At 41.0% G+C, this 22,779-nt stretch overlaps 1 protein-coding gene across 5 annotated transcripts in view; it reads left to right on the top strand.

The window, feature by feature from the left end:
- Positions 1-5,252: 5,252 nt before the first annotated feature.
- LOC306744498 (focal adhesion kinase 1-like) overlaps positions 5,253-22,779 on the top strand; it is a gene marked incomplete at its 5' end in the record, with an annotated part of 53,782 nt that continues 36,255 nt past the window's right edge. For 3 of the 5 annotated variants that reach the window (XM_079227151.1, XM_079227154.1, XM_079227152.1), the window contains 3 exons: positions 15,304-15,376; positions 22,143-22,429; positions 22,529-22,695. In XM_079227151.1, coding sequence (XP_079083277.1) covers positions 15,304-15,376; positions 22,143-22,429; positions 22,529-22,695 — 527 coding nt within the window. Of the gene's footprint in view, positions 5,290-10,810; positions 10,838-15,303; positions 15,377-22,142; positions 22,430-22,528; positions 22,696-22,779 lie in introns of those variants that run through there. The other 2 variants (XM_079227153.1, XM_079227155.1) reach the window with 1 other exon arrangement.

The following is a 22,779-nucleotide window of genomic DNA, read 5'->3' as shown; positions in this document are numbered from 1 at the left end:
CCTTTCATGCGTCTCTCTCTTGACATTGTTCTCAATGTCTCCGTCCAACTGGTCTCCTTCTCTCTACTTTCTTTCTTTTTCCTTCTCCTTACTGATCTTGTACCAGAGATGATTCCTCATGCTCTTATATTTATCGCAATATGCACCACATGAGGAAATTCTGCAAGCTGAAATGTTTGGTTTGAAAATTGTGTGTTCATGCAAAGGTCAGATGTGTATTCATGTAATTCCTATAATTAAAATGAAAAGATACTAGTGTTAAAACTGGATGTTCATAACTAATGTGAATTGAGTAAATGCAACATGTGACATCTGTGTGATATACATGTTACAGATATAAGTTTAAAAAATTGTTGTTTTAAATTGGACTGGCTTTGGCAATTTTGTGAAAACAAAGTCATATTGTTAGTGTGAAGATGTGTTGCATTCAATTGGATCATTGAGTAAGTATTTATTGTGCTATATCAGTTATCTACATAAGTGTCCCTCATGTATTCTATCTAGAGATGAAAAACAGAACAATCTGACCTGTTACCACTCATTTACATAGCAGTGCATGGTGTGGTCAGAAACCTTGAACTTAGCAGCCCTACAACTAAAACATGTTGATTTAAAAGGCAAAAACAGCTATCAAATAGGATTGTGAATGTTATAGTAATACAAACAACATATTTCTGACAAAATATTGTTGTACATAGAATCTTGGTTATTTGATTGGATTGTTTTGAATAAAAAAGACAATATGTTCTGGTTCTGTTTCCGCTTCTTCTGCTGTCTGGCAGTTGCATGCGCAATGCTACATCAGTAACATAGTCCTACTCTTTTAAGTGAAAAATAAGACATTTGAGATGGAATTTGTGAGATACAGTTTACTTCTAATAGTATTTCAATTGAGAGCAGCGCCCAGAAAGAACATCAGTAAATGTGTGTTTTACAAAAAAAGGAAATCTAATTACATAAATCTTTATAGGTGTCTTTATTGTATTAAATTCTAAAGAAATACATGTTCATTAAGTTATTTTGCAAATATGTTTTACTTTCCATAAGCATGCTCTGATATATAAACATGTTATGTTGATCTGGTTGAAGACAGTGTACCTCTCCTATATGTCCACTAGATGGCGCTCTATAACCTCTTCTGTTCTCTTTCTTTGTGAATCACCAGCATTCATGCAGCCAAATAACATTCAAGTCAAATGTTCAGCATCTGCTCGTTTTTTTAAATCACGCATAGATCTTTTTAATATCTTTTATCGTTCATATTTAGCCTTGTCCCTTCCCAGAGGGCTGGATTAAAGTGCATTGTATAATAGTTTGTTTCTTATCCCTGTTTTTGTTCATCCCTGAACACACTCACATGCCATGAGAGATTCATTCTTTTTGGTTTTATTTGCTAATCCTGATCCTGTTTAAGCTATAACTTGTTTTTCATTGTTTAGAACCCATCAAATTACAACATAGGCAAAACACAATAACAAATCAAGGAGGAGTGGAACAATAAATGTGCAATTCTTTGGCCAATAAAGGTGGGAGTCAATCCAAATGACCTCAGTGTATTAACATACTTCCCCTTGTTAATCTGGAAACTGTTATGATATGTATGTGCCCTCTATTTGTGCATTTAAATCTCAATCAAATAAAACTCTATTAAGTAAAGCTGCAGCTCCATCAGAGACAATGCGAAAATATCTGTGTGATAAACAACATCAAACGCTCTAACTACTATACAGTGGGGTTTTAACGGCATACAGTACAGAATATAAATAGGGCCTGCCATCAGCAAATGGCTCATGGTTAATCTACTCTTTGCCTTTTCTTCCATACTGTTAGGATATTAATTTTAAACTAAACATAATATGTTTTTCCTCCAACAGCTGCCAACCTTTGTGACTGTGAAGTGTGGAGTATATTGCTGGCCCAGAGGACACCATGTAACTATGACGTCGTGAGTTTTAATCCCCCTAAGTGTCTCCCTCCCTTGTGCCATAATTTGCATCGCACTTCTGTTTGCATAAAAATAATCTTTGAACTGAGTATGCGTCTTTCTCTTTGTGTGTCTATGGATAATAGCTGCATGCATGAATGTACTGTATGTGTAGGTGGGACTGTGTGTAGGCCTGCAGTCAGTAGATGGATTGTTTTGGGCTGACAGTGGAGACACACAGACCCAGCACAATAGCAGACAGCATCAAAGTCACAATCATTTTTATTGTGAGTGTGTGTGTTCGGGGAGCATCTTTATTTCAAAGCTTCTTTTGTTTGGCTTACATTATGATCCTATGATGAATAATGTATGACAAAAATCCCTTAAGAGGTCATTTAAACATGAGACATCAGCTCTAGCGCGACTGCCGGTTCTTACATCTTTTGTTTCCTATTATGTCCTGTACTTAGGTGTAGCTGCATCTCAAAAACACTAAATCCTGCAAATGGCCTTCCTCTTTGGTATAGATTTGTGATTTGTCCTACGAGGTGGATTTAATGTCTGCCCTAAACCAGCACAGCAATTACTCGCTCAGAGTGGGGCTGACAAAGTGGAGAGCAATTTCATTTCAGCTTCACTCCATAACATTGAACAGTGAAATAATGTCTATTTTGTTCATAGACATTAGAGCCCCCAACTACTCCTTAACTACAGCAAGGCAGTTTTGATCACTGACTGCTACTCCTCAGTTTCCACAACTTCTTATCAACTCCATCACCAAAGAGGCAAACACATCATCATTATAGACAGGAATAATAGTTGCATGCTGTTTTTAATGTGTTAAGGGTATTTATTTATCTTGTTCTGTAATCAGCATTGGGTTATTAAGTTTTTCATGTGAGCGCTGCTATTTTCCATGATTTGATGGACATCCTGGCCCATGGATCTTTCAGTTGTGGACACCTAGACTTGTGGACAGCTATACTAATATTGATGGCAATGAAGTCACAAAAAGCAACAGAACTGTAGCTGGCAATATTATTTTCTCCTGTTGCACAAACAAACAATGAATATGAATTTATCCCTGTTCAACCACAACACAGACCCTGAACACATCAATTTGTTCACACAGTGTGGAGTAATTTGGGAATTGGTATAAGTGTTAAGCTTTACTCTCTGTGACATTATTTGAAAGGATAAATTGAGGTGGGTATTGTAACAGTGGGGCGTTAATAAAAAAATAATTTGTGGGGGGGGGGGGACCCATGCTGTGTACTGCTGGACACGTAGGGCCCCTCTCCTGCTGTCAGTGAGCCCAGACAGCTGCAGCCATGTTGGAAAAGCTCCGGCTCCAGCAGCAGCAGCAGCAGCGGCGGTGCTAACAGCTAGCTAGCGTCAGTGGACACCGACTACCGGGCACGGCGCTGTTGAGGACAAACACAAACCGGGAGAGGGGATCATAACGGAGAGGCACAGCCAGCAAAGCCGGCTCTGGTACCAACGGGTTCATACATTTATATAAAACCCCAACTCACTGGCTGGTTACGGGGAGTAGGTGCGGCCGGAGCTACAGAGCTGAAAAGCGGGTGAGTATTGATCCCTCTGGGCGGGTAAGGGGGGGTCGGATTAAATGGGAATAGCCCACCGTTAGCTGAGCTAGCTTAGCATTAAAGGGGGTAACACACACAGACAATGGGGTTAACGCGCATGCAAGAGGCGGGCGGGGTGTTTTATGGTGATTTAAGGTGAATTATCGTGGACTGAATGAAGTGGAAACACTGCTCATTTTGACACCGCGGAGTCATTTGTATTCCAAACAGACAGACAAGTGGTGCAGTGGCCGAAACCACCCCTCTCTGTTCCTCCGCGGAGGTGCAAAGGTCCAAAGCCGAGGAGGGTTTCTGTCATGCAGAGCAACACACAGCGAAACATCTGCGTGTTGATGAATTACGTGTTGCTCAAACTGATACTTTTTTTTGGGGGGGTGGGGTGCAAGCAACGGGTGTTGAGACCACGCGGGTCAGATCCTGCTGAAGCTGAGCACCTGGAGTGTTTTGGGTCCCCTGTGCTGCCTTCTCAATCACAATACTGTCCACTTCTCGCTGTGGTAGGCCGACTGAATGTGCACCGATCATCCCTTTAAGCATGCTTAGGTAATGTTTCAGGTGTCAACATTTGCAGAACTAAACATGGTATTGGGTGAGGAGCCATCACTCAGGATTGATCAGTTTTCCTTTGGGGTTTGGGGAGTCAGAGCTGCCATATCTGGTCTCCAACTGATTTTCATCCTTTTTTGGTCCCTGCCTTTATGTGCACATCCTCCCTGTACACGTCCCCTTGCAGCCTCACTGGAGGGTCAGGACCCCAAGGTCTTCCGATGTTTTGAAAACCCCAAATATGTTTGATAATTGACCAGCAACTAGCTCAGAACACATTCAGGTCTTTTACGCTTGAATACATGCCTGCCAATGCTAGTGTCTGCTCACTTTCCAGTTAATAAACTCAAACTGTGATTACATTCCACTAATGATGGAGCATCTGCTTGCAGGTTCTGTAAAAGATATATGACAGTGTTTACGCACTATCGAGACATTTTGACTTCCTGGCATTTCCGTGAATTCACTACCCTTCCAATGGATGCACACAATCACTCTGCAGTGTAGATATTATTGAAAGGCGAGTTAATGTTTGCTCGATTGCATGTCCAGTCAGTGCTGTGATTCATGGCTTCTTTTTTTTCCCAGTGTTGTGCACAGGTCTGCAGTCAGATATTTCAAAACCTGACTGCTGCTTATCAGTAATGTTGTGCCATCTGTCCTGTGTGATTGAATTTCAAATGTCAGATTCTTGTGTACATATGAATTAATCTGTTAGTAGAAATCATAATTTTCACACCCGTGTTATTCACACAGTAGATAAAGAAGGGCCTGTGTCGGTTTCTCCTGGCCTCCCCTCTCCCGTTACTTCCACTAATCTGAAGAGGCAGGGATGTGGAAAGAAACAGTGAGGATGTTGGATCAATTTTTTACAGCCGTCTCTTTTCGGTCAGAAAAAGATAAAGATGAGAGTACTGGATTAGATGGGGGAGCGAAGGGAGAGGTAGTAGGAAGACGATTAGAAATGAGAGCTTAGGAGAAGGAGGCAGCAGTTTGGAAATGAAACTCAGCCCCCAGGTGTGTCAGTCGGAAACAATCAGTGGGCGGGTGTTTTCCCTCCCCTGTAAGTGACAGCATACAGTACAACTAGGAAGTGGAGAGACAGAACAGAATCATATCCAGGCGTCTGTAATTCAGCAGAAGTTCAGTCCTCTGTGTACGCGACTGCCAACATGCATTTCTGGGACTTCCTGGGCTGCACCAATGGAGGTATGAACGCGTGTACTCATACTGATGGCTCTGGGAATGTGCTGGGCTGCGATCAGACTGGTGTATGGGTGCTCTGTGCTAGAGGGTCTGGCAGGCTGAGGGCTGGAAAGGAATTTGTGCTGCTCACCGCGGTGCAAGCAGTTGCATGCGAAAAGCTCGCAAACAGGTAGAGTGTGGAGCACAAACAAAGACGCAGGAGGCTCTGATATAGTGTCAGCCTGTTTCCTTTGATAACCCTGGTTGGTTGCATCTCACAGCAGATGTGACATATTCATACATTGGTATGAATTGTTTGTTTCTGTTGCCCTGAATGTTTTGGGATTTTGCTCACCAGGTTTGCCTTCATGAAAGGTGTGAAATTCAATGTTCTGTCCATGTGGACTAGACTTTTTATTACCTGTTTATCTGCCGTTCCATGGTTTTTATTATATGATTGGTGAACAATTGGAATTTTCCAACAAACCTAAAGATGGAGTATAACAACCACAGCTCCCACTACACTACACACGCTTCAATTATTACGGTCATTGATATTCTTACTATGACTATCACTGCGACTGCCACACTTCCTTGGCACTGGCACCTTTTGAGAATTTAAACAGACTGACAGCTGTAATTTAACAACCTGCTTATTCATAGGAGTCACTTTAACTGTCGGTTAGATGAGCGTTGAATTTATCACCCGTATAAGCTTCTGTCATGTTTTTTTCATCCTGTGAATCTGAACCTGCATTCGCCCAAGCAGTTTCAGAAAAGGACTAGGACTTGTATGTGGCTCACATCCTATTTTTCCATTGTTTACCGCACAGAGAAACTGCCTGAAATCCGATTTACTTGACTCTTTTGGGGCAACGACTTGTGGTGGTCAGACCTGTACCACAAAGAGTTAAACATCCGATTTCTGTTTGTGTATAAATGCAGCTAAACAACCACAGGCCCCTGCGATCAAATGTCACTTTTCTTGTCCACAGGGCTGTGCCAAAGTAGTGCAGCTGACAGCTGTTGTTAGTGGAGTTGTTAGTGGACAAATAAAAAAAACAAAAACAATGAAATGAAATGTCTGACAATTGATACTTTTAGAGGAAGTATAAGACGTGTCAGAAAGCAAATAGCTTCAGCTTTAGTCACCGTGTTTACAAGCCCCCATCTATGACTGCGCCGTTGAATGCAGATGGTCCTCAGACGTTGTGTTTGTGTCTCTGATTGTTGGTATATAAACCACACACACCCTCTTAATCTATAAAGGGTGTACAGCTCTGCCTTATGATCTCAGTTAAGTTGTGTTGGATTGTGGTTGCTTTATTGTGCTGTATTTAATTCCAGGACAGTTCCGACTCCAACACCCATCCTGTGCCCCGGGCCATGTTTTCTGCTATTGCATGAATAGCTATTGCTAAAATACCTGCCGGGTTGTGTCATATTGTTGCAAGGCTAGATCTAGGAGCTATAATTTAGGAGCTATAGTTGTCATTTTTCTGTCTGTTAAGACCAGTGAAGGTATCACTGGAAGCATATGTTCCTGTTGCGTCATCATTAGCTTTCCCCTATTTGCGTCTATAGTTCGCTGCATTGTTTGACTTATCCCATGTGGTCAGATGCTGCGATTGTTTAATAACTTGCATTATAGTTCTGATGTCGAGATGTATCCTCAAAGCAATGAGTTAGGCTACACCAGGCGAGTTTGGGTGACATATTTGAAATTACTTTTAGGCTGGACAATATGTGAAAAATATCAATATCGCAATAATTGGAACACCTGCCTCCAAAATCCATATGTAGCATGGGAGAGAATGTCAGGCGGTCTAGTTGTTGATATTCAACACATTGGGCTGCAGGGTAGGAAGTCTAACTGAGCATTACAGAAATCTGACTGAGCAAATGGATCATGAATCAAATGAGGAACAGAATCCCATTTATAACATTTACAATGATTGTCAATAATTGATGAATATCAGTTGTCCAGATCAAAACTCCTTTTTTCTCCAAAATGTTTTAAGACAGTCATAACCGTCATAAACATCTTTCTTTACCTTGCATTTGACTATAATTACCATTTTCTGCAGAAATGCATCCAAAACTTGTGATTAGAGCGTCAGCAGCCAGAGGAGTAAATAGCGGTCATGTATATTTATACAGGACGGAAACACATTTATTCATTTCTAAATTTGCCAATTTCTTTCACTTAGGAGGTTGTTTAAGGATGTTGGTGTAAAATGGAGTGAAGCTTATGTTTTATGAAAGTAAGAACAAACATATTAATCCATTACTGGACCAACTCTGGCTTTAAAATGTTATCGTATATCACGATTGTTTGAATCCTTTCTCTTTTCATACACCACTTTTTTTTTTTATTGTGCAGCAGGCAGACTTTTACTCTCATTTACTCTAAATTTGTATAATTTAAAAACATAACCTTAAAGAATCAGTTACTGAGAGGATTCAGTGACTGACGCTTCTGTGGGACCTCAGGGACACAGTAGTTTGAATCAATGCATTTGTGAATGTCTGAACATTAACTTTGGTGCAGTGCACCGCACATCCGAGGAAGAGCCATAAAACAGCGTGTAAAAAGGCTTGTTTGTGCAAAGAAATTGCATAAAATGAAGCCTGTAAATCAGCGAATTTATGTGAACATAAGGAGGTGTAAAGAGGGATCTGAGAGTGCACCCTGGAGTCCTGTAAAAGTGTTTCTATAAATCTAAAAACATTGACTCTTCAAATAACATCACTCACAAACAAATCATTGTGTCGCTCTGTCTCATCATTGTTTCATTTGATGCACTTCATTAACAGATAACCATCATCATTTATTTGAACAAAGTAGTCCAAGAATGATTTGAAATGGGAAATATATGAGGCTCAGGATCCAATAGCTTGTCCCACGTTAGTAAATATCTGGGATTGTTAAGTCTGTTAAATCTGTTGGTTCTTCTATATTTTTAATTTGCACAGAACAACATTCAGGTAGTAGTTTAGATAAATAGCAAATAAGTAATCCATCGGGCAAATCATAGTTTCTCTGGATGTCAGTTTGAGTTCTAGCTTTTTTTAATATTTAGTTGGTTTAATTAATCTCATGTTATGTTGGGAAAAAATATTGTAATTGCATCCTATGTTTGATCTAACAGAAACATTTAATTAAAAGAAGACGGTGTGGTTCAGTGTCTTGTTGTTTTGAGGAATATAATTGAAGACAGTAATTGATAATATAGGCTGTTGATGATCAGATGTGAGGGATCTTACAAGCTTTGTAAAGGATTTGATCCAAATTTAGCCTGCCGCTTCATTTTATTGTGTGTAAATGAGCAAATTAAATGAATTAATGTCAACGCTTCTTCTGCCAAACATACAACAATACAGATGTGAAAAGGGTCGCTGGTGTGAATCAGACCATTCTTTGTCTTGGTTCTTTATCTCTGCAGTAGTCCCAATACTAAAATGATGTTTTTATAGCTGCTTCTTACAATGACGGCTACCTCCGTTAAAGCTGGAGCCGCTACCGGGGGTTGACTTTATTCTTTGATGAGAATGGAGTTGTGCGATGCCGTTAGCGCGGTGTCAACTGCAGCGTAGCCTCTGCAGTTCACAGCCAGAGGCAATCGCTTTCTACTCTTGAGTTAGAGAGAAAGAAACAGGCTGAGAGTCGGAGGTAGAAGCTCTGTGGAGAGCTTATGCAAGGGGCAAAACATGTTTTAAGCAGTTTTAGTGACAGCTGTCTCAGGTTCCAGTTTTGGGTCATTATCTGTGGATGTGAAAGATTAAAGTTGGGTTGTAAGCTAGGTCATTTCTGGGGACATTGAGAACATATCTCTGCGTAGAGGGTGGTTTGACAAAATATTTGTGTGTGGTGATGCGCATGTTGTCGTATCTGTCAAGCGTTTGAATACACTCTGGTGCAGGCAGCTGTTTCGGGGAAATGCGTGGGCAATTTTCAAGGGCAGATTCATAGGTATGTTTCTAACACTGTTTCAATACATGCTTAAACCTTTTCTCAGTGCCTTTAATGTTACATTTATTAATGTTAGACTACGAGTGTGGGAGAGGGAGAATATTGCCAAGATTGTCGTTGTGTTGCTTTTGTCAATAGCATCATTGTCGCCAACGTTTTGGACACAACTCTGCCAGGAACAAATTGGATTATGTGATTAAAGGAAATTATGTGAAGTGTCAGAACGCACACTGAGCAGCAGTGAACAAAACCAAGTAAAAAAAGCTAAATGTTATGTAGTTTATTATTGCATAATTACCCTGAACTGTTTCCTAATGCTTTACTACATTCTCACCTTTACCTGCTTTTGATTTTGAGTGTGTTTGCACAAGAAAAGTGAAACACATCAGTGTTGATTCCAAATTGACTTGCATGCATTTCCTGTACAAAATGTATATGGAAAAGATTTTTATCTTACTGTAGATATTGTAAGACAAAGCTTTGGCATACTAATTAGCACCACGGTTCTGTGCCTGTTGCTTAGTAACGGATCAGCGTTGCGTCAGCGTTGGACTTTTCATCATGTTGCTCATTTCGTTGTAATTTATACGTGAGGTTGCAGAGAGCGAGCGAAGAGACGGGATGGAGGAGTGGGGAGGCGAAGGTGAGACGAAGGTGGCTATGAGGCCAGTGGGTGTAGTTATTACAGCGTGACGGAGCAGACAGCACATTCGGTCAAGTCGTGACGCTCGCCTTCCTCCGACTGTCTGGAGTGAAGCATTAAATCCTCCTGATTCAGTGGAGCCGCTGCGCTGGTCACTGGCTGGTCAGTGCCGACATGTAAACCAGTGGAGGTGCTCAGTGGGATTAGAAATTGACCCCCGTCAGTCAAGTGAACTCAGCATTGTAATCAAATTGGAAAGTTGGACTTTCCAAATAATGGAAGTCCTCTTTGATGTGCTATAGTGAGATTTTGCGCTTAAAATATGTTGACACTCAGTAGACGGAACACAGCCATTAGTTATAGATGAATTATCAAAAATGATTCTCAATTCATTTTCTTCCTGTTAATTAGTTACAGTACAGTTAGTCACTGTACATGCTTCTATTTCACTGTACATACTTATATCCACTTCATATACACTGCATTTACGTAGCATTTTTGCACTTTCTTTGCTGTTCTGTTTTGTTGTATATATTGAGTATTTTATCTATCTATCTATCTAAGCTCATTAAATTAGACATGAAGGAAAATACAGTTTCTATGATGAGCAGTAGTTTGTTGGCATTATTTGTTGGTTTATCTGTGCATGCAGAACAAATCTGTGCCTATCAAGTGTTTAATTCTTGAAATGAGTGGATCAGTTGAATGCACAATTAATTGCTAAACGGTCAGGAATAAACACCAGTCTTGCAGTTACTCCTCCAGCCCACTTACACTTCCAATCACGATGTAGTACAGCGGCTCTCATTGATGTCATGACATAATTTATTACATGAAGCTACTTGTGAATAATTCAATGTAACAAGCGTATGTAAAATATATTTTTTTCTTCTCTTTCTCTTTCCCCCCCCGGCCCTTTTTCGTTCTAGATATTTCCAGAATAACATACTACGCTGGTGAGTATTTCTTTATTTTTTCAAATACTGGCAAATGTTGAATTTCCTGTCAACTAATGGGAGAAATTTAACGTTTTTACGTTTGTGTAAATAAGTTTAACATCTATCTCTATAGATGACAACTAATGCCCAACGCACACGTGTGCGTGTGTGTGTGCGTGTGTGTGTGTGCGTGTGCGCGTGTGTGCATTCTTGCATCATGCTTTCATTATAAAGGTCTCCTTTGCACCAAATACAGCTTTTGTTTTGCGTCCGAATTTGGTGCCTATTGTCATTTTTTATATAAACAGAAATAAACCACTGAATGGAAAATCACAGTTTCCTTTTCAATTTGACGAGATCCTTTGATATCCTTCAAAAAGAATAACATTCTTTGGCCTTAGTCTTGACTCGCTCTTGAAGAAAACAGATAGCGCTAAATCATTTCATATGTATAGAAACGAGATTTTATGGCCCTAAGCGGCAGCCTATCTCCACCGCTGTTGCTAGGTAACAGTTGATCCTATGCTTTCAAGGGGGGATGTTGTATATTTGGAGCTGAGAACGTGTCGTTCCTGAAAAGGACAGAAGCATAATTTACATTCCTTGACCTTAAACTCTGGCAAGACTCCTGTGGGAGACATGTTGCCAAAGTTGAGGTTAAGTTTGAGGTTATCTGAAACTTATGAGATGATGCTTTCTAACTTTGCTAGAAAGTAGCACGGCACTCAGGTGCAGACTGGGTATACTGGGTATACTGGGTATACTGGGTATACTGGGGATACTGGGTATACTGGGTATACTGGGTATAATGAACATCTGCAGCCCAGAGCCGCCCTGAGAATACCCAGCGCTGCTGATAAGGATCACAACATCGTTGGTTTTTTTGGGCCCATACTGAACATAACTCTATTAAGACAGGATTTATATCATGCGATAATTTTAAACAGATTTTAGACAGATCTGTATTCATGGTTCACAAGTTGGGTTCGGCCTTTAAAAACCACATGTGGTTTTACATCTAGTAAATGAATTCAAACTAAGGCTACATAACTGATATAGAGATAATACAATTACAGTATGAATTTCTAAAATGAAACAAACAAAATGCTATTGCTATTTCGTCTTCATTTAATCGTACTTGTTCTTGTGTCTGGTTTGCTCATTGCTTATTGTGAACAGTTCGTTGTGTTTTATATTGTTCATCCTCACTTTCCTGTTGAAGCTGCACCAGTGGTTTTGAAACCAGTAAGTTTAGGCTCCGGTGACGAAGCCCTTCAGCGGCGGTGGGAGTAATGTCCGCAGCGAAGGAGGAAGTCAGGTGACATTGTGAAGGTAGGGCGGAGGTCAGTGTGGGGAGACTGCTGCTTGTTTCCCCATCATCAACCATGTTGGTTTCTTTTATGACCAAGATCGTTCCCCAACCCTAACTGTGTGGTTATTACTGTAGCCGTGACGACAAAGGTCAACAAACCTAAACCATTGCGATGTCTGATCATGAAACGCATTTAATCTCTAACCGCGATTTGTAACCATTTTGGGAGGCACTGACAAATGATGTTGTCCTCAGGTCATAAATATGTATTTTGTCTTTAATTTGGAGGACTTATTACATAATTTAATACATACCGACATGCTCTACATCAGTTTTTAATCACAAAAAAGATCACACTATGAATCACACTATGATTGTGGTCAGTGTTTTGCATTTGGAGGCTCAGCTTGAAAGCGTTAACATTCATCTTGTGCTCTGGCACGTCAGAGGAATTGAATGTCATATTTCTGTTTTGCCGTTGAAGAGCTGGCACGCTGCTGGAGCAGATGAAATATGTTTGGAGAACAGGAGGAAGAGAGGAGGAGGAGGAGGAGGAGAGGAGGAGAGCCAACAGAGCGTGAGGACAGAGGGCAGTAGAGATCTGCTCAGGGCAGCAGAGACAGACAGACGGATGAAAACTAAGGGAAACAAGTGTTGTAAGGGTCAAACAGTGGAATGCATGCTTTCAGTGGCTCAATGTTAATCCTGGTAAAACCGTGTGTTTGTGTTCATATTCATATGTGCCGCTTTATTAGTTGCAGTGTTGATTAAGAGTATGGTTCTATTAGCACAGTTATGTATAAGTACTGTCAAATCAGGCAGTTTGCATACTTTCCTCTGCATCTCGTCTCACAGTATTTTTCTCCTCTTGTCACACACACACGTACACATGCACACACACCTGCACCCTCCCTACTTAACGCCTGTTAACGTTTTCACAGCGTGGCACAGCGGCATGTACCGAAAAACACAGCAAAGGAGAAACACTCGGCTCCCACATGCACACACTCACTTATCATATTTTGGGCACAGACACTCCTTTTACTTAGCCGACACACTCACACACTCTTTCCCCGCATACACACAAACATGCACGCACAGTCGCCTGCCTGCTTATACCCATGCACACACACTCTTGTGTACACACAGCCTCTCTTTTGCTCCGACACATAACTCTCTAGCGGTGCAGCCTCTTTGGTGTACTCATTTGGTCTGCTCAAAGATTGCGCTAGATGTACAGTGTGTGTGTGTGTGTGTGTTTGGCTGCGGCAGTGTGTGTGTGTGTGTGTGTGAGACAGAGAGAGAGAAATTGGGATGATGTTTTGATCTAGTTGCCCTTCAGCTGCTCCAGAAGAAAGCCTACAGAAGCCAAACAGAGCAACACACAGCTGACTGGCTTTCAAACCGGATTCACTGCATCAATTTCTTTTTCTTTTTTTTCTCCAACTCACTTCTGCAACATCAATTTCTCTTCCTCGTCCTTCTCCCGTCCCGCCCGGCTTTGCATCCAGGCTCCACCTTCCCCTTCAGGTCGCTGTCGCTTTATGTCTCCCTGTGACATCAGACACCTGCTCGGGGCTGGTTAACTCCTGCGGGCTCAGAGCATTGTGGGGAAAGCTTTGCAGGACGCGAGGCTCGGCTTCTCCCTGGGGTTTCTCCACTTCCTCTTTTCATCACACTCTTCTTCTTGCTCGTTCTGATGCACATTTTCTTTTTCCTTCGTTCTTTTTTTGATAATTCTGTTGTCCTTCAACTCTTCTTTTAGTCCCCGTCTCTTCTTTCTTCTGTCTACCGTCATCTTTTTCCTCTCGCGTTCCCTTTTCCGTCCTGCGTCGGTCACTCCACCTTCCTCTCCCTCACTATGCTCCACTTTTCTACGCCCCTCTTTGCCCTACATTTTTGTCTCTTTCTTGGCTGATGCCAGTTTCTCTTTTCGTCTTTCTCTCATTCGTCTTACCATCTCTATGGGACAATATTGTGGATTTACAGAACAGAACTACTTTCTTTCTTGGGGAAAAAAAGATACTTTGATGTAATTATAAAGAGTCTTACTTTGCCAGCAAGCATTGCCGGTGTTATTTTGTAACCTGGATCTTTGACAAACAATGCCAAACCATGTGCCTTAAGATTTATGGCTGCAGGAAGCCGCCTTCTTTGAATTTCACATCAAGGATTGATTAATTGGATCAGCAGCTCCAAACCGGCGGGCAGAATTGGATATTTCGTGAGGATTTATTGGACTGCAGGATGGCCTTAATGGGGAGAAAAATAATCCCCCAGCCACAGAAGCCAGGCTTGAATGTCTGTTCTGGGAAGCTTCCACCCTACTGAAGTGTCCTCGAGCAACTTACTGAATCCTCTCCACCTACAAGGGCTCTGGCTCCCAGGGAGAGAAAAACTAGCTTACAGGGATCATTGTATATCACATTGCACAATGGTAACGGTATTTTCCTCGGGGTTAAAGGTCATGACATGAATCAGACGGATTGTTTACTAAGAACTGGACCCACTTCCTGAAGTAATGCGTGTTTCAGCCAGCTTTAAGAAAGAGTCTCGTGATCAGTAGCTTGGATTACTGTACACAATACTGTACTTCCAGTTTCTATCACCTCTCAGTTTCAGCATTTGTTTCAGTTTTGGTGCAGAAGAAGGTCCGACTTCCAGATAGGGAGCTGAGTCAGACCTTTATCTCTGTCATAGTGGTTGCTGGAGCATAAACGGTAACGGACTGGTATATTCTCTGCCTCCTGTGGGGATACTTGCTGTGTCATCAGATTTTTACAGTACAAAGGATATCTGACATCCTCTGTTTCCTCTTGCTGGGCTCTTTTCTTTGCTGGAGTTACTTACAGCCCTGGGACACTGGCTTTGATTGATGTATTTTTTTCTTCTATTGAGTTTTCTGTGGGGTGGCTAAAAGTTGAACAGTGGATATGACCACCCCAATAACCAATGACAGCCCAGCTACCAGCACAGCAGCTCTCAATTTCTAACTTTCTAGTGGACATATCTGGATACCACTCCTCACGTACCCTTGACTTATTCACATTTTTTAAAATAGTTGCGTAAAGCCAGGTTAGGAACTAGTCCTAGTCCTAGGCTCTATGCTGTTTTCGGGGCCCAGCAGGTTTCTCTGGGCCCTGTGGCCTACACAGCCCCCTCTACAGAAGAAATGGAGAACAGCGGCTGCATCCCCCTCTGCTGGAGCAAAGGGGCCTGCATCTACGCACAGCACCCCCTACCAAGTAGGTAGTAATGAGTGTATTGATCAGCACACCATATTGTGTACTGACAAATACACCCTGTAGTTTGATGTTCTTGTGAATTTAACTAAATCCTTAAAATTCACAGCTGCATCGTATTGGATCCATATACTTGTTTATCAAATTTAGCGTTCTCAGTTTAGACGGTGCACCTTTCTCCACCTTGGTATCATTATTTACAATGAAATAGAAAAGCAATCCTCGTGAATTACCATGCTTGTTTACCGTCTCTCTGACAGAATGAGAGGATGCTTCAAAAGCAAACATGAGTCTGAATGAGACCGATTTGTGTATTTCATCACCCTGGGATTTTGATTGTTGATTCATGACAGATGAGGTCCGGTTGGGGTCACAACTAAGAAGCTTTAACTTCATGAGCTCCTTGTTGCTACTTGATAATGAGAAAAGGCTCAGTGAAGTGCCTCAAGACCAGCTGTCAGTTAGCGATGCTAAACGGCAGTTTAACCAAAACTGTCCAATGAATGAGTTGCGTGTTTGTCTGTGACGCTTAATTATTACAGCACATGAGATAAAACTGAACTGAATTGCAACAGTTAATCTCTTTTTGCTTCCCCCAACCGAACTACTGTTTCTTATCAGTTAATTTGCACGGGTTACACTTGTACTGAGCTGTAATTAGGTTGTTGAATACGAGTGTGTGGGGAGATGGTGGTTATCAGTTACCCTGGTCTCACACACACACACACACACACACACACACACACACACACACACACACACACACACACACACACACACACACACACACACACATATGCTGGTCCTTTGGGGTCACCATGGAAAAGCATTGTAATTATATGGAAGTGACATTTAGACCCATAGATCGCTATCTATGTTTAGATCATAGTTTAAAATATATTCAAGTATATAGGTATACAACCAATGTTTCGACTTTGTCGTCGTCGTCCCATTGCGTAGAAAATGCGCATCCTTGGCAGAAGAGAGAGTGTAGTAGCGTGGGGGGGAAGAGGGGAGGGCAGAGGAAATTGTTTGAGGATGAGAGAAAGATGAGAGGGAGGAAGGAAGAGAGGTGGTTCAATAGGACAGAGGATCAAATGGAGATGTGAAGGCAGGAACTAAAAGGTCTGTGAGCCTGTGAGATGAGTGACTGGAGGAGATTAAGAGAGGGGAAGAAGAAAAGAGTTGCAGATGAAGGGGGTAAAGGATGGGAAAAGAAGGATGCAGTGAGTTTGGCATGTGAGGCGGGGAAAAGAAAGGAAAAGATGAAGGCTTTGGGAAGAATAAAGGCATAAAGAGCGGGATAAATATGTAGAGAGAGGACTAGGCTCCCCCAGGATTGCGCTAACCCCAGTAACCCAGATACCAGTTAGACGAGGAGATAAACCATCCTTCAGCTGCTGCTGCTACGGGACAGCTCAACCTTCTGTCAGTCACTGGAGCCCCAGTGAGAGAGGGGGTGGTGGGCCTGGCAGCCGCCTGCACCCCTCCTGCCTGCATGGCCTAGTTGATTTGATTCCGCTTCTTTTCTCCAATTGAATGTGTGAGGGCATGCATGTGGGGATTTGGTATAGTTATGTTGAGCAGAAATTGGTGCAGTGAGAAATAGCTTCATTTATCCTGTGCTGCGTAGGCCACTTTTTTTTTTTTAAAGCATTAATTTGTGTATTTTAAGATCTGTATTTTGTAGTTCCCCAAAACTGATTTTTTACAAATTAAAGAATCCGGTAACTAAAAGACAGCTTTTTATAATATTAAAACTTTCATAGTCGACACAGTATGTACTATGTTAAGGGAATAATGTCCAAGAATACACTGTCGTATCGCAGCCAACTTGAAAGTCCCAGGTGTCAGGTCTCAAATATTTTGTGGACAAACAGATAAACCATCATTTTTTCAAATCTTTTGTCAGAGCCAATTAAGCAAACATTGAACTGTACATACTCTCATGTATTTTCTTCAGTTTGACCTCTCGGACTTACATTAATTCGGCCGCATACTGGTTTTTAGCTTCAGTATTAAAGGGCTCGCGTATATTAACAAAAACCTTTCCTGATAGATGCCGCTTAAAAAAAAGGTGAACACACTACATGTGATGGTTATGTTTGCTTTAACTGTGGCATAAAGTAGTTGTATGCATTCACCAAGGCAGCTATGTAGGTTGCCTGCTTTTCTAATAGGATTTCATCCGGCTGTATGCTGTAATGAGGTTAAGGTTGTGTGTGTGATTTTGCGTCACTGTTGTTTTTGGTCTCAGTGTATGCACTGGGGTGTTACAACAATGTAGTGCTTAATATCTAATCTGATTACTGACTGACCGAGTGAGCCGCAGCAGCTGCTTTGTGACTCTACCTCCTCTGGAGGCTATTACTAAGCTGGTAAGATAGCTGGTTTGTTGTATGTATCACAGCTTGTGTAGATTATGGACTTTGTTTTGATAGCATATGTTGATATTGTTTCATCATTAACCTAATCAAAAGTAAGCGAACACAGGTGTACTGAATTTTCAAGATTTCTTTTTTGCGCCAACATAATTTTTAGTATATGTATTTTTTGTGTATGTACAAAAAAGTACTTATTTATTATCGTATTACTCTGATATTAACCAAACAAACAAACCTGGCGTCTGCTGTCACACAAACTGAAATGACACGACCGTAAAGCAATAACATGATGATATATCAACAATTATATTATACATACATACATACATACATACATACATACATACATACATAATATATATATATATATATATATATATATATTATATATATATATATATATATATATATATATATATTATATTGGATGTAGCCAGGTTTGAAATACTTTAATCAATCAGTAATCCATGTTTTCTTTTTTTTGCAAACAAGAGTGCTAAAGTGTTTCATAGTTCAAACCTCCTTCCCTTTCAAATACAGTCCATCTTCACTAAGCCTGTTCAAAAACTATAGTGTAATGTGAGGTGTAGTTCACAAAGCTTTTTAATTTGAAATACACAGAGCTAATCCATCTCTGCAGCCATCAAAGTAACAGAGGAATATAAATGATGTCCACTGCATAACCCCTTAGTCGTGTCTTTTAATATGTTTATCAGGTAAACTGCGTCTGTGGTTATTAGCAAGTCAATTGGTATTGTTACAAAGACATTATATAGTGGGACAATATTCCCACTCTTTAGGGATTGTAACGAACCACCTAATAATCCAGCAGCATCAAAGCCGCAGTGATATGATTTTAATTGGATGATGATAGTAATACTGTGAGAACATTTGTCATCCAATCTTCACTAATGTGTTTTATTACAGCCTTGAGGGTCTGTTGAGTATGAAGCCATGCATGTGGATATTCTACACTTATTACAAACAGCGTGAGCTCATTTTTAATAAGTGTGCACACAAATGTACTTCTTCATCTGCTTCACCAAAACACCGTCAACTGTCACTCTTGTCCTGCTCTTTTCAGAACACACCTGGACATTTTAGCTAATAACCAACACTTGTCCTGTTGCTGTTTGTTACACTGCAGAGACTGAGAAAACAAAGCTATGTAATGTAACATAATATAATATACATTCATAGCATAATGCACGATAACCTAGGCAGTGTCTTCACTTCTTTTATTATATCTTAATGACTTATTTTCCTTGGTCACTGGAACGTCTGTACAGGTAATGGCTGTAAAAACATAACTTTCTCTTCAAGATTAAATACTTGGATGGTTAAAACTTTTTCTTGGGAAGTGAATATTTTATTTATAATTTACTTTTAATTGTATTTTACAAAAAAAAAGATACTTTCAGGCTCTTTGTAAAAAAAAGTCAATGTTTAAATCCAGCAAGGATTTTGCCTAAGATCTAAAAACCAATTTAAACATGTTCATGTCCAGTTTATCACTTGAAAATGAAGTAGAATTGCAACAACATATAATTGAGTTATACGACCCTTAAACAACAACAACATAAACATAATGTATCACATATACAACATATTACCAGAAAAGTTTAATAATATGAAGAAATGGGGAAAAGGTTTTCATAGAACAATCACAAAATGCGCTGGATACACACGATGTATTAATGTGTGTTGGACTTGTGTGTGCATGCACACACACACACACACACACACACACACACACACACACACACACACACACACACACACACACACACACACACACACACTATTGATACAGCAGATTCTTACAAGAGAGTGCTGAGTCAAATTATTAGATGCATAATGTTCTTTTTTACACTTCTGATGCAGTGACTGTGCGTACACACACACACACACACACACACACACACCCGTCTTTCAGCGTGTGTCTTTGAAGAGGCAACTGTAGGACAAGCTGTCAGAGTGCTGAACCAACTTTTCCCTGGATCAGTCTGCATATTTCTGTCTCTTGTTTCTTTCTCCCTTTTTTCTCTCACCATGAAGTGATCTTGCCGTGACCTGAACACAACACGGAAAACTGCTGAATCTAAAGATGTGATGTTAACAGTCGTGTTTTTTGTGCTTGCTACAGGCTAACAGCAGTGAAACAACCAGGGCCGGCAGTAACAGTTAGTCAGTTGGATTTATCGTCTCCATATTCAGTGGATTAAATACGTCATCGCATTTAAGAACGTAGATCTTTCCTGAATAACTTGGTAGATGATGATGCAGATCCCAATTTTGGACATCGTTTGGAAAAGATATTTAGTTGCAGATTACATTCCCAAAAGTGGAAGTGAGCAATGCAATTAATCAGCCGATCAGATTGGGTTTACTTCTCTTTTGTCACCCTAAGATAGCCGCAGATAGAGTTCACAGCCAGCTGAAACTGGCCACTGTAGTGATGATGACTCAACAAAGCCTGCAGGGATATCCAGGACGTGACAGCGCGACACAGGAAGCAGCAGAGTTTGTGTCTCGCACAAGGACATGTTAAGATGAACCTATAGCAGAAACAACCTTTTAAAGAGGGCAAATATCGAAAGAGAGAGTCTGAGACGAACAGTAAGAATCTGTGGAAATGGATAGTTTGTGCTTGTGTTTGCTTGATTACAAATGTCTTTATTTGCTAAGGACTGCAGTATGAATATTATTCCTGCTGTTGTCTCATACTGTGGTAAAGAATACAAATGAAGCGAGCTATTGTTTGTTCCAATTTAATAATAAGCATCATTTTTTACTTCTTTTTCTAATTAGACATCTTGTGATTCTGTGTGTTTTATCTGTAAACTCATCATGTAAAATGTGTCAGTAGGAATCCACCCTGCTGTTATGCTACCCACTTGCAGCTACCCCCCCTGCAGCCACTACAATTCAAGCTGCCATACTCGACTACAGCCCCCCGCCATTGAACCCAGTATGTCCAGAACAATTTACTAATCCTCCCAGAGCAGACCTTAACGTGTCGAGACAGAATTTAGAAACCAGCAGATTGGAAACTGCCGCCTTGCAGCCATGCAACTGGTTGAGAACAGTGGGAATCTTCCTCGCAGAGACTCTGGTATGGCTTGGACATGTTGGCCACTTCCACTCCACGCTGCAGGTAGGACTGCAGGACCAGTTGACTGACTGGTGTCGCACTGGTTTACGGTTCAGCTGAGTGCTGGACCAGAGTCACAGGGTGGTGGATTTAGCAGCAGGCTGTCCAGTTCGGCCACAGCGTTTCCCACTGGGGATTTATTTATAGAAGCTGATTTATGTTGAGCTTGGAGTCAATGAGGTCTTTCTAAGAAGACATAGTGTCAGTGACTCGCTGGTTTATATTGACTCGTTACTGACTGAATAATTGACTGACTGAAGCTCTCTGAGTTTCTACGGTTATTTTTGTTCTTAATGTTGCTGTGTTATGGCAGTTTATTTATCTCTTCCCCACCTGGATTATTTTCTTGAATGAGAGTGGCTTTGCATGAGTTCTCTTTTATGTCTTTATGATTTTTAATATAGCCTGTTTTTGTATCATGTATAGTGTGCAGTATGGGTGCCTGAGAGGCTGTTTGAGTGGCTGTTTTGCTGTGTCAGCTATTCTTGCAGTGGCGCGCTTCAAAGGGTTGATAAAGTATTTCTCTTTACGTACCTTAATCACCTTTTTTTTTAACCCGTTGATTTTTATTCTTCTCGATTGTGTCATGCGCCTTTTACATAATTTAACCTACACTACCGTTCAAAAGTTTGGGATCACCCAGACACATTTTCTGTTTCTTTGCAATTTCTCGCATGTAATAGCCTTCATTTCTAAGAACAAGAACAGACTGGCAAGTTTAACATGGAAGTTCTCTTTTTCTAGCCATTTTGAGAGTATAATCAAAGTTTGATGCTCCAGATACTCAGCTAGCTCAAAGGAAGGCCAGTTTTATAGCTTCTCTAACCAGCATAACTGTTTTAAGCTGTGCTAACATAATTGCACAAGGGTTTTCTAATCATCTATTAGTCTTCTATGCGATGCGCAAACACAATGTACCATTAGAACACTGAGTGATAGTTGCTGGAAATGGGCCTCTATACACCTATGTAGATATTTCATTAAAAATCAGACGTCTCCACATAGATTATAGATTATTAGTTATTTACCACATTAGCAATGTATAGTGTATTTCTGATTAATTTAATGTTATCTTCATTGAAAAAAACAGTGCTTTTCTTTGAAAAATAAGGACATTTCTAAGCGACCCCAAACTTTTGAACGGTAGTGTATTTCCAATGAAGATAAAAGATATGTTGAAAAATCCGACGTCACATTTTGACCTCTGACCTCTCCGTCTTCTCTTTTCCAGAATATGACGGCCAGTTAGCCCCCGCAGGAGGATCTGAATCAGGCATGGCATCGTCTTCCTTCTTGGAACCCAAACTCAATCACTCCGCAGCGGGTGGTTGTGGGGTTAAATCCCGGTCTGGGATGCCTGGCGGTCCCGGCGGTGGTACCAGTGGCCCCGCTGGTGGCCTCGAGCGGCCCTCAGGCTCCATGGACCGGGTTCTGAAGATCTTCCATTATTTTGAGACGAACAGCGAGCCATGCACCTGGGCTAGTAATATCAGGCATGGAGATGCTACAGATGTCAGGGTAAGACACACAAACATGTCTTACCTTTCTAGCCCTCCTTAGTCAGAATCTCCCTGATTATCACTTCTTCCTTTGTTGTTTTTCCTCTCATTTAAACAGGGTGTTATTCAGAAGATAGCAGAAATCCACAAATTGCGCTGTGTGTCCTCTCTGGGCCTCCGTCTGACCCATCTGCACTCTGATGCACTCCATTGGTTACACCCTGATTTGGGCGTGTGTCACATCAGAGAGAAATATGAGAAACAGCACCCCCAGGAGGAATGGAGGTAAGATTACAACACAATTCAATGGTTCGCGCCGTCTGCTCCCTCTACACATGTCTTTCCATGTTCACTTTTTCCACGAGGGTG

This window comes from Taurulus bubalis, assembly GCF_910589615.1.
Source record: "Taurulus bubalis genome assembly, chromosome: 12".
NCBI classification, from domain to species: domain Eukaryota; kingdom Metazoa; phylum Chordata; class Actinopteri; order Perciformes; family Cottidae; genus Taurulus; species Taurulus bubalis.
This window is presented reverse-complemented; position numbering and strand designations above follow the sequence as displayed.